The sequence below is a fragment of the Myxocyprinus asiaticus genome, chromosome 49 (genome assembly GCF_019703515.2).
Source record: "Myxocyprinus asiaticus isolate MX2 ecotype Aquarium Trade chromosome 49, UBuf_Myxa_2, whole genome shotgun sequence".
NCBI lineage: Eukaryota > Metazoa > Chordata > Actinopteri > Cypriniformes > Catostomidae > Myxocyprinus > Myxocyprinus asiaticus.
In genome coordinates, this window is record NC_059392.1 from 13,220,689 (window position 1) to 13,233,672 (window position 12,984).

Below are 12,984 nucleotides of genomic sequence, written 5' to 3' on the forward strand. Positions count from 1 at the left end.
CCAAATTCGGCCCAATTTGATTTTTGCTTTTTTTTTTTTTTAAAGGAGGGACGATTGAGCTTAACTTGTATTGAATATTCCTTTAATAAATAAATGGACATGAAGGCCGCAGAGTGATATGAGAATTAGAATCAAGTATTATGGCGATTTATAATAATTGTTGTTAATTTTGGAAATATATTTGTCTAAATATTGCTTGCAAAATATACTCTATGTGCCAATAATTTGGGTTCTAAATATATTTGTGCAGAAACCTTTTATGTTAGCAGATAATAATAATATTACCCTATAATAATAATAATAATAATAATAATAATAATAATAATAATAGTAATAATAATAATGATATTAGATTATTAATTATTATTATTAAATACTTAATATATTAAAAATAATAAATTTTCTTAATATGTGTGTGTTTGTGTGTGTGTATATATATATATATATATACAGTACATTAAGAATATTCATTAAATTATAAATTCATTATATATACTTTATAAATGATAACATATTATTGAATATTTTGTATTATATAAAAACTAAATAAAACCCTTAATTTGTCAAATTAACTTTAATTGAAGAGTGCATTTTTGTGTTTCAAAAGTTCATGTGGGAAAACCATTGTAATAGTTTCTGCAGATCCAAATAACACCATAGGAGGGCAATACAGCTACATTTTTAGACAAGCAGTCAGTATTGCAGTAAAGTTTCCAACCATCCTGTTGCATTAAATATCAGTGTGTTTTCCTTCTATTCTCTTCTATTGATGATTAATGAGCTTTATTGTTTTATTATTATTATTTTAGTAATAGCCGCTTATTAGTACATTTTCGGTTCTCAGATTGTTATAAGGTGGAAAGCATGTTTTGTTTTTGTCAATTTGCTCTATGTAAAATCTGTTAATACACCTTAAGCATTAAGTCTTTACTTTAAGGCCGTGCTGCTTTACTGTAAAGCACTGCAGGTGCGTTCTTGTTAATCGTTACTGGCAGTTTCCACACATTTACACTTCCTGTATCTGCATCTCTTTCTCTCCCCCAGCTTACTAGTTCTACAAATCTGGCCATGATAAGAAACACAGACAAACCAGGACTTTTAATTAAACTGCAGTCTAAAGCACAAACACCAATAAAGCCAAAAGCAAATATAATGAACTGAAGAACTCCATACATCAGCTTAATCATGCTCACACTTTTCTGAAAAGTACTAATGAAGAAACATCTTGAAATCTTTAGGGAATATCAAGCGATAGCACTTGTTGCTTCATGTCCATTTTTATTTTTTTATTTATTTTTTTTTTTTTTTACAGCTATATGACAAATTTGGACCGCATTGCATCCCCAAACTACATCCCCACAGCCCAGGATGTGCTCCGAGTGCGATTTCCCACAACAGGCATCAACGACTACTCCTTCAGTGTGGAGAAGATCACCCTCAGGTACAGCAATTAAAACGCTAGATGTCTTTCTTTATACGGGGGTCACAAGGGTGCACAGCATGGTGTCTTCTCTACCATGAAAATTACGTTGATGTGTAATCGGAGATGTCATTTCATCAAGCGTAAACAAAACGGCTCAGAACATATGGTCTACTGGAAACGGGAACTGTCACCTGACATTTATGTCTTCAGCATCCAGTGGCATTAATGTCTGCTGTGTATCCAATTTGTTTAGTTGATTACTGGTGTTTTATTTAGTTTCAAAACCTCTAACCATAAAGTACAGTCAAACACGAGCCTGCCAAAGTATACTCCATTTGACGGTGCGCGCATACACAGGCATCTGGAGCATGTGCACTACAACTGCTATGAGCCACCGGACAATTTCTCTTTAGGAGTTTAGACGCATAAAGATGTCTTTATATTCCTTCAGACTCGAGTTATACAACTGCAGGTATCTCCTGACCTCTTCACACACGCACTCTTGATGTGCATATCTACTGTTATTGTTTTTACCTTCGTCTCCTGTTATTTACCAGCGATTATGTCTTCTTCTAGTGTTTCTACGTGACAGCAATGGCTAAAATGTGAGTATTGCCACCTTGTGGATCCACTTATTCGTGCAAACCATTCCAGGCGCATGCGCAGTCTGCCCGTTCAAAGACACGCGGTTAGAAAAATCGGGCTGCACGTGTTCAGTGCTCGCGCACTCTGCTAATGATGAGATTTGCGTCACGAGTCCTGTGAGCATTCGCGTCTGACCGAAGTATACTTTAGGCTTAACTGTCAAACGTTGATGTGTAACTCGCATCATTTGAGCTACAGACATGACTGCTACCTCAAATCAAGCAGCGTTTTAAGAAGAGATGTGCAATTACTTAGCAATCAGATGCCTGGTGGATGATAAAACAACCCAAAAAAATCCCATAGACTTACATTGAAGGAAGGATTTGGGGTTGGCTCTTTTGACTTTGGCCAGTAAGTAACCACCAAGCAACTACCCAGAACACCCTAGCATCTTGACCGTGAGCTTTGCACCGGCAAGCACCATTTTATATTTTTAAGCACAGTATAAAAATGTGAGTCAACTGGCTGATGTAATGTTGTCAGTTAATGTTGATTGTTTCTGGTTTAAACAAAAAGTTTCAAGGAAAAAAGACTGAATTTCTCTCTTGCTCTCATTAATTTGAAGGATTGTTGATGTAGGTGGTCAAAAGTCAGAGAGGCGGAAGTGGATCCATTGCTTTGAGAATGTGACGTCACTCATATTTTTAGCCTCCCTCAGCGAGTATGACCAGGTACTGGAGGAGAATAACAAAGAAGTGAGTCCCTGCAATCACCCCAGTTTTATGTGGATTGTACTTGATATTCCATTTGAAAATTCTGTCATCATGTACTCTCTGTCATGTTGTTCCAAATCTGTCTGAATGTCTTTCTTCCGTGGAACACAAAAGGCGATGATTGACAGAAGGTTTTGGACTGACAGCCCCAGTCACCAATCAAAGTGAATAAAGACTGAGGCTAACATTGTGCCTAACATTTCCTTTTGTGTTCTATGGAGGACGGAGTGTCATGTGGGTTTGGAACAACATGAGGGTGTAAATTACGACAGACTTAGAACTATACCTTTGACCTCCTGAGACCCGAGCTTGACTGCTGTGTGCATTTTTCATTTCCCTTTTTGATTTGTAACTAGTAGCACCTAATAAACAAGCAAAAATAAAAATAAAAGAATAATAATACCAAGCTATAGAAAGTATGATTTTTTTTTAACAAATTGTTTATGTTTCCAGGATTGTTAGTTTTTCATGTTTTTGAGACGTTACAGACATTATATCCGAAATTAGCATAATTAATTCTAATTCAAAGTAATGGCCAGCATCATCCAATCACTGCCAACTATGTTAAAATAAAATGATACATTATAAATTCTGAATCTATGTACTGATTACCATTGCCCCATGTCTGCCAAACATGTTGAGTGGGCCAAACATTATCTGCAACCTGAAACTGAACTTTTGGTCAGATTTTAGGAGTGAATGAACTTAGCTGCATAGAGCAGTTTAGTAAATGACCTAACCTCCAGTGTGCTGTCTGTCTGCACTGGTCTCAGAACAGTTTAAAATGCACCTTATTTTCATCCTAACTCCATATAAGACCTCTGAAAGCAACATTTTTCAACTTTTGTCTGAACCCATTGATTCTCAGTGTGAAAATGTACAGTGAATATTGGAATGCATTTACTAATGTTAATGAATAGAACCCTAATGCACAGTGATAACAAAATAAAATATAAAAATATGTATATTAAAATAAAGTGAAATGACCCACAATTGTGTTAATGTGGAAAGGTATTCAAAATAACTAACATGATTTTTCAACTTTTGATGGAATAATGTCCTAATTTCCACGTATGTGGACAACATGTTTATTAGCCCACTGATGTGCGAAAAATTTGTGAATTTTTTAAAGAGACTTATCAAATGAAACTAGAGATGCTACTCTTTACACCTAAACAGGTTTCAATGAAAAAACATAGAGGTTTCTTACCAGAGGCACATTTGTTGGCTCTGCGCCCGCAGAAGCTTTCAAGGAAATCGCCGCCATGCTGTTGTGTCACGTGACTCGGTGCGCCAGAATTCTAGAGTCAGCTCAAATTTATTTAAATTATGCTTTGCATATAGCAAAGCCAAAATACAACGTCCCCATATGGACGCAAAGGCACACAAGGTTAACAGTGAGGTTAAACGAAACTTTTCCTTCATGCAAAATGTAATTTATTTTCAGGATTTTTAAGAATGACCTGAAAGTATGTTCTTAACAGTTTTCGTAATATTAACCCTTTTATTCTTTGAACCCTTTTTATGTTTTTCATGTTGGATTGCACCTGCCCTGAAATGCTCTTTCCTGTTCTCCTTCCTGTATCTTCTTCTGTACTCCTGCCTGTTCTTCTTCCGTTCTCTTTCCTATACACCTTTCTGTATTCCTTCCTGTTATTCATCCCGTTCCTTCCTGTCCAAGCCGTACCGACAAATTATCTAATTTCTCCTGCACCTACTTTCTCTCTCATTAACTTTCTGACTGCAGAACCGTATGAAAGAGAGCTTGTCGCTGTTCTACACAACCATCCACTCGCCATGGTTTGCTAATTCCTCCATCATACTTTTCCTAAACAAGATGGACATCCTGGAGGAAAAGATCCAAACATCGCACTTGCAAACTTACTTTCCAAATTTCCCAGGTATGGACAGAAAGTTTTGTGCACCTACAACTCAGTATATTCATCTAACCTCTTTTCCACTAATTCCTTGAATGGAATATTATGGGATGGGAATCAAGCTTTCTAGGAAATTGAATGGACAGAGCAGTGCACAGTGTTCCTGTGATCTTGGTTCTTGGTGTAAGACTGTAGTGTTTTAGTGATGAAATGAAAGCTTGGTTTGTGGAAATGGTCTGAGTTTATCTTGAATGATTTAAATCTCTGCTTTCCCCCATAACCCTGTTACCAGCAGCAACCATAAAATAGCCAATTCTGTACATTTGCAAGCAGAAATGGAGGCAAACAGAGTTCCACCTCTGAGATATAGAGATAGACATCACTGTATTTATGAAGTGCTTTTTGACTGTTTAGAAGTTTAAGTTAATAGAATTTAAGTTAATAGAATATAACACCCTCATTGATTAAAATGCTACTCAGGGTTGTGCAAAACAGCTTTAGCTCCAATTCAATTCATTAGTTCAAATTTGAATTTAATTGGCCACAACCCAGAGGATGTTGAATTGAAATGACAAGAAAAACATCATAGTTACGAGGCATTTCATTAGTCCAATACAAATTTTGTGACAAAACAAATTATTTATATAAATGATTATGTTATATATTAACTGAATGTATTTTTTCTTAAATAATTATTTCTCTAGTTCAGTATAAATGGTGTGTAAAAAACTTTGCCATAAAAATGGCAAATGATGTGTGATGGACATGTTGTAGTGCTATTTGGCACCAATAGCACATCAAATAAAAAATACAAAAATTATAATTTTTACATTTTGGGTTAAAAGCATTCTGGGAAAATTAAGTGATCTTCCACCATGGTCCATCAAATTGAAGTTAATTCACTGATAGCACACGTACATCACCTAGATGTCTATTTGATGTCTGTGTTTACATATTTTTTACGTTGTTTGCTCATCTTCAATACGTCTATTAGACGTTTCCACTCGGATGTCAATAAGACATTTCGCAGATGTCTTTGAGATGTTTATGATTTAGAATGTTTATAAATCTGATCTTTTTAAGATGTTTAGCAGATGTTAATTAGATTATGATGCTTTCCAGATGAAAAGATCTAAAACAGACATCTCAGAGATGTATGTGTGTTATCTGGGTTTATTAAATATAATGAAATATGTATCAGTTATTTTTAATAGGTGGCATTTCAAATATTTCAAATATTGATTATTAAAGAAATATTACGGGTTCAATACAAGTTAAGCTCAATTGACAGCATTTGTGGCATAAACTTGATTACTACAAAATTAATTTGACTTTTCAAGGTTACAGTGAGGCTTTTTCAATGGAAGTGAATGGGGCCAATTTTTGGAGGGTTTAAATTCAGAAATGTGAAGCTTTTAATTTGAAAAAAAGCACTTCTGTTAAAACTTGTGTGTTATTTGAGCTGTAAAGCTGTTTTTTGTTGACATTATGTCGTCATGGCAGCGAAGTTGTAAAATTGGATATAACTTTACACAGAAAATGTTAGTAAGTGATTTTATTACACCAAAATCATGTGAACACGCATATTGTTTATGTAATTTGTGGCTATACTTTTGAAATATTCAGTATTTTAACATTTATGGATTGGTCCCATTGTCTTCCTTTGTAAGTGCCTCACTGGAACCCAGATTTTTGCTTTTTTTTTTTTTTTTTTAAGAAAAGGAGAGACAAGTTGAAATTATTTTATTGTTCAACATAAAATCCAGGAATTAAATTAATTAATTAAATTAATTTAAAAGCCATTCTCTACGTATGACTCTTAATTAGTTATCATTACTGATTTTAAAGATGTTTTTTTAGTAATATTCTCTCTCTTGGCTTACTTCATTGTTCCCACCTCTTTAATTTGCATGTGCTCCTCCCAGTTTAATAACTCTTACCTTCCAAGCTTGTACTAACCCCTCCCCTCCTCTGTGGTTTGGTGCCACCCTCAGGGGAACAGCAGAACAAGCAAGATGCCATGGACTACATCTGCGAGATATATAAAAATAAGGCTGTGAATGTCGAGAACAAGGAGTGCAAAAACATCTACTCTCACTTCACCTGCGCTACGGACACCAATAACATCCAGATGGTTTTCAGTGATGTCAAAGACATGATCCTCATCAAATCTCTGAAGGAGTTTGGAATAATAGTCTGAACGGCCAGAGAAGAACCCATTAAACGCCAATCCGTTTGGGGTATATCCTCTGGTTTTGCAGCCAAACTAGTAAACTGACCTCGGGGGATGGTTTGCTGTTAATTGTTTTTCCTGAGGCCACCTCAATGCAACCCTGTATTTCTTTCTCTTTTACTCTATCCCTACATTCCTATTCCTAGTCTAATTTTTTTTTTTTTTTTGACAATATGGTAGATGATCTTATCAAGGGACACTAAGCACACAATGTCTTGGGTTATAATCAGGTCCATTCGGAATCAGCGCCAACAGAAACCTCAGCAGAGTTCCAAAGAATCTGAATGCTGCTTGCATGTTTATTTATTCAATATTTTAGCTAATCTGATGAAGATAGCAACAAATAAGAGTGTTTAAATGCATCTGTGCAATTCTTTAAACTTTACACCAAAATCAGCGCAAAAAAATTTGAAAAAAAAAACTGCACATTCCATCTGGGCCTAGTTGATCAGCCTGATCTTATGAAAATTACGTGACTGTGTCGACAATTTTTGCAAAGTTTTACGTGGTTCCTTACACATACCGCAGCAGTTCTGAGATTAAATGTCCACTGGGTTGCGCTACAAGAGAGTATAATTTTCTCCCAAATAAATGAGGTTTTGAAGGTTGTTCTATCGAGTTTTAAATCAACAAAACCTACCTCCCTATCCTAAACCTTAAACCTAAACCTAGTGTCATAAAAGCAAGTGTGACATGAAAAAAGTGATTGCTAAAGCAACCACATCTTTTTGTGGTGCTTCTATGACACTTTCAGCTCACGTGTCCACTTGCATGCTCTTCAGAACTCTTTGTATCACAAGTTGGTTAAGCTACCACACAATTGCGCTCAAACAAGCTTTTAAATGTAGTTGATTATGTAATGCAGACGTTAAAATGTATCGCCTTAAATGTCATGTGCTAGTAAAAGTGTTATTGTGTAGGGCGAGAAGTGTTCGTGAACTGATAATCTGCCGTTTTACTCATGATTTGTGTTAAAATAGAATAAAATTAGTTGTAGCGCCTCTAGTGTTCATATCATCAGGAAACTGTTGCAATACGTACAATGAGCCACCAAAATCATTTTGCGAAATGTAGGTATAGTAACGTAATTCTATGAGACCAAATACAGATTCAAATATTCCATCCCTTCCCATCACATATTTAAACCGAGTTCACTCTGAAAGTATGAGGAAGTGTCATATCGTGCCTCAGACTGTCACAGATGCAGCCCAGCTGACTGATTTTCAGAGTCGTGTGTTTTGGTTTCGAGAGGGTGGGGGAACATTATATATATCTATATATTTGACTTAAATGATTACTTAGAGAAAGAGAGTGGAGAGTTACGTTGATAGGGAAACAGAATATTCATTCTTTTTAGGACCAAAAGTTTATATTTCCTTTATTTAATTTGCCATCAGAAGGACATAAAATCATGTTTCATTATAAAAGCAAATGCCAGATTACTGCAAAAGACATAAAATAGGGTCTAAAATTCTGAGACTTCTAGTAAAAATGTGTCTATTTTGCATTCTTTTCTAATTTAATACAGAATTTATTACAAATTAAATTATTAGCCTTTTGAAGTTTTAAATTAAAAACTACCATTTGCAGATTTTTTGGTATTTTTTGGTAGTTTCTTTCCCTTTCGCTTAATGTCATCATGTACTTGAGATAACATGGACTCTACAAGTTTGTGCAAAACCAGATGATCCATGATTTGAGAACGTTCCAGAGAGCATCTTGTGTGCTTCAATAGAAGCAAAGAATCTGACCATTTGTTTAACCCTTAAATGCATGGGAATTTCACCAAACACTCTTACATATTCAGGTCTTTAGAGACCCGGTCCTTATATCTAATGGATCTACAAAATGCCCAGATAGTGTCAAATTTTCAAAATATTTTCAAAACAATTAGAAAATGACAAATCTAGAACAGGATTCATTACTTTCCAGATACACATAAGGATTTTCACAGGCACTTATTGAGTCTAAATAGATGCACAACTTGACAAAAGTCGTATCATACTGTTCATGTGTTCCACTTTCTTCATCAAATAGCAATGTCAAATGTAAATTAAGTCAACCACTAAAGCAACAGTGCCACCTTGAGTAAGAAATAGCACGTATAATATGTATGTGTACACACATATGGAATACTGATTCCATACTGATACATGACGCCATTGTTGAAAATCCATTGTTCCACAGAAAATCAACATGATATTAATTTGTATGAATATAGTACTAATTTCTCTTTTTATAAACAAAGAAATAGATATCATGTCATCGTAAACTTATATAGATATGAAATAATTCAAAATATAATTTATGGAAGTGAAAAAAAATTGCACTCTTTCATACCTAGGGTCCCTAATGACCCTAAACACTTTTGGTACTTAAACCATTATGATTTTTTTTTTTTGATTTTTTTTTTTTTGATCCCCCCCCAATTTATAAGAGATAGACTGAGGAATACCAAAGAAGTGTGGGGAAAAAAAAAAAAAAAAATGGATGAGGTACAGGGAGTGGAATGAGGTCCCAGGCCACTAAAGACCCGATGTAAGAGTTTAAGGGTTAAATTATTTAACTTGGTCAATATCACAAATTTGCTTTAGATTTGATTAGTGACCTAGGAATAGTGCAGAATCTTTTTTTACATCATACTTTTCTGTTTTAAAATTTTCAAATTGTCTCAGACTTTTGAACCCCATTGTATGCAGTGTTTAAATATTGCCAAGTAACATTAAAGTAACCTTATATACTGTATTTTTCCGTCATTTTCTTAATGCTTGTGTTACTTTCATGTCACAAATTTTATTGATGTTACTTACAGTATGTTATGTTTGAATTTGTTTATATATATATATATATATATATATATATATAAACCTAAATATTGTAAGTTTTATTAATTAAATTTGGTTAAAATTTAAACAATTCAACCTGATGGAATTTTGACATGAAATAGAAATGCATAAATCTTAAAAATAGGAATAAAATATATATTTTTTATTGAGAGTACTGTACAATAGTTTCTGCAAAAGTTCTGAAAGTCTATTATGCATTACAGTAGTATTTTTGGGGAGAAGTCCTTTCAGTGATACAGCTGTTATAGTTAATACACACTGGGATGTACAGTATATTGCTTTTAATTTAGTATTAATATCTACAAAACTCTTAATTATGTAAAGTCTTCCTGTTAACGTGTAATTTATCCAGTTACATAGATCATATTAGTCCATATGCTCTAATTAAGACATGGAAACTTTACACCATATTAGCATGTTCTCTGTGAATGAATCAGGAAAGATTAAGTCTGTTGTGCTATATGTTTATAATTACTGCATGACAAGGGTGAAAAGTGCTCGTTATGACTTCCTACAACTAATCTGGACTTCATGTGTTGCCAGAAAAAGGAAAATGTATTGCCAATCCAACATTTAATATATTTATAGTACATTGTATCTTTTTAAAATAAGTCAGCAGTCTGAGCTTACTTGTCAATTTTAGCAACATGTTAGTTGTGTTTTTGGCTGTATTACATTGAATTCCATATAAACATTACCAGGATCAAACTAGATTTAAACACACTCACTGCTGTTTTCTTATTGTCAATAAACTGGTGTTTTATGATAAAATTTTACATTTTGTTATCTTTATGTGCTTTACCTCCACCCTATTATGACATCAGGCCAGACACAAAGCGTGAAGGATGCGAAGACCTACATCAGAGACCTGTACCTTAACCTAGGTTCAAACCGCGAGAAAGGCGGACGGAAGTCCATCTACCACCACTTTACCTGCGCAACCGACACCGACAACATCCGCAAGGTCTTCAATGATGTCAAGAGAACTGTTCTCATCAAGGAATTGCAGTCTTATGGTATGCTTTAAGATGCTGAGGGGCTTCATCTGGCGCCCCGCAGAGTAAAAGGGATAGTTCACCCAAAAATGAAAATTCTCTCACAATTTACTTAAAGGAATATTCTGGGTTTAATACAAGTTAAGATCAATCAACAGCATTTGTGGCATAATATTGACTACCACAAAAATTAAAGGAATATTTAACCCAAAAGTGAAAATTATCTCATCATCTACTCACCCTCATGCCATCTCGGATGTGTATGACTTTCTTTCTTCTGCAGAACATACATTTTCAAAAGTTTTTAGAAGAATATTTCAGCTCTGTAGGTCCATACAATGCAAGTGAATGAGTGCCAAAATTGTGATGCTCTAAAAAGCACATAAAGACAAAATAAAAGTAATCCATAAGACTTCAGTGGTTAAATCCATATCTTCAGAAGTGATATGATTGGTCTGGGTTTGTAAAATTTTGCTTGAAATTCTTCTTCCTGCCCAGGAGAATGAAGGAGTATGAAGAATGTGAATCACCAATAACACAAGAAGAAGAATGTGAAAGTGAAACTGAGCAGGGAGGAGAATTTATAGTAAAAATTGACTAAAATATTGATCTGTTTCTCACCCACACCTAACATATCGCTTCTGAAGACCTGGATTTAACCACTGGAATCTTATGGATTACTTTTATTCTGATCTGTCATTTTTGGAGCTTAGAAATGTTGGCACCCTTTCACTTGCATTGTATGGACCAAAAGTGCTGAGAAGTTCTTCTAAAAATCTTCGTTTGTGTTCTACTGAAGATAGAAAGTCATTCACATCCGAGATGGCATAAGGGTGAGTAAATGATGAGAGAATTTTCATTTTTGGGTGAACTATTCCTTTAATTGTGACTTGCCCCTCCTTTTCTTTAAAAAAAGCAATCTGGGTTACAACGAGGCAGTTACAATGGAAGTGAATGGCGCCAATCTGTATATGTTAAAATACTCACTATTTTAAAGTATAGTCACAAAATGTAAACAATATGTGTGTTAGAGTTATAAAATCGCTTACTTACCTTTTCTGTGTAAGTTATAGCCAATTTTACAACTTCGTTGCCATGACTATGTGATGTCAACAAACCCTAAAATTACTGTAAAAATTATGATTTAAACAACTTTACAGCTCAAATAACACACTTCCATTGTAAGTGCTTCAATGTAACCTCAATTTTTGCTTTTTTTAAAGAAAAGGAGGGATGAGTTGAAATTATCTTTGGTGGTAATCAACATTATGCTACAAATGTTGTCGATTGAGCTTAACTTATATATTTCTTTAAATATGTAACACAATATAGTAAACAATGATCATTTATTTCCTGGAAAGGCTTTTGATATATGAAGGGTACCGATTGAAGAGCTACACAAAAAATAATGTCGGAATAAGCAAAGTTTTATTTGTTGTGGCTTTGCTGAATTTATACTGTATATGATAAGTCAGTAAGTTATTGACTTAAGAATGTAAATACCTCAGCCTTTTTTATTCAGTAAATTTGATTTGAACTTCACTGACGGAGTTGTATTTAGAAGTATTTTGTTAAATTTTGTCAGAAAATGTAACTTTCTAACTGTCTGTAAACTTTACTGAAATATTTTTCCATTTTCTTTTGAAAACATTACATAATGTTGATAATTGAACTGAATAAGCTGGTGAACTGTTTTTCATATGGGTCAGATATACTGGAAAGTCATTTGAGTTAGTTTGTAATGCAAAGCCTCTTTGAAATGCCGAGTTATCGAGATCCACTTTGAGCATCTGCTCTGGAACAATTTTTAGATTGTCCCTAAAATGTTACTTTCTTTTCCCTTACTGTGTACTGTAAGTGATTTTAAATAAAAAGAATTTGCTTAATAGCCAAGTTTTGCATTTGTGTTAATTCAAATCGAAATTGCAGTAGTAGGCAGTGTTTTCAAAAGTCTCCATTTTCGGTGGAGAAATACACTGTTCTAGTGTGGATGAACATCATCAACATACAGTGCATCCGGAAAGTATTCACAGCGCTTCACTTTTTCCACATTTTGTTATGTTACAGCCTTATTCCAAAATGGATTAAATTCATTATTTTCCTCAAAATTCTACAAACAATACCCCATAATGACAACGTGAAAGAAGTTTGTTTGAAATCTTTGCAAATTTATTAAAAATAAAAAAACAAAAAAAAAACAAAAACACATGTACATACACTATATTGCCAAAAGTATTCGCTCACCCATCCAA

The 12,984-nt window shown here is 34.2% G+C and overlaps 1 protein-coding gene across 4 annotated transcripts in view; it reads left to right on the forward strand.

Moving 5' to 3' along the window:
* Positions 1 to 12,620, forward strand: part of LOC127438575 (guanine nucleotide-binding protein subunit alpha-11-like) — a 28,122-nt gene extending 15,502 nt beyond the window's left edge. For 3 of the 4 annotated variants that reach the window (XM_051694255.1, XM_051694257.1, XM_051694258.1), the window contains 5 exons: positions 1,313 to 1,441; positions 2,634 to 2,763; positions 4,529 to 4,682; positions 6,653 to 6,898; positions 10,562 to 10,689. In XM_051694255.1, coding sequence (XP_051550215.1) covers positions 1,313 to 1,441; positions 2,634 to 2,763; positions 4,529 to 4,682; positions 6,653 to 6,858 — 619 coding nt within the window. In that variant the 3' untranslated portion in view covers positions 6,859 to 6,898; positions 10,562 to 10,689. Of the gene's footprint in view, positions 1 to 1,312; positions 1,442 to 2,633; positions 2,764 to 4,528; positions 4,683 to 6,652; positions 6,899 to 10,561 lie in introns of all 4 variants that reach the window. The other variant, XM_051694256.1, reaches the window with a different exon arrangement.
* Positions 12,621 to 12,984: the final 364 nt, after the last annotated feature.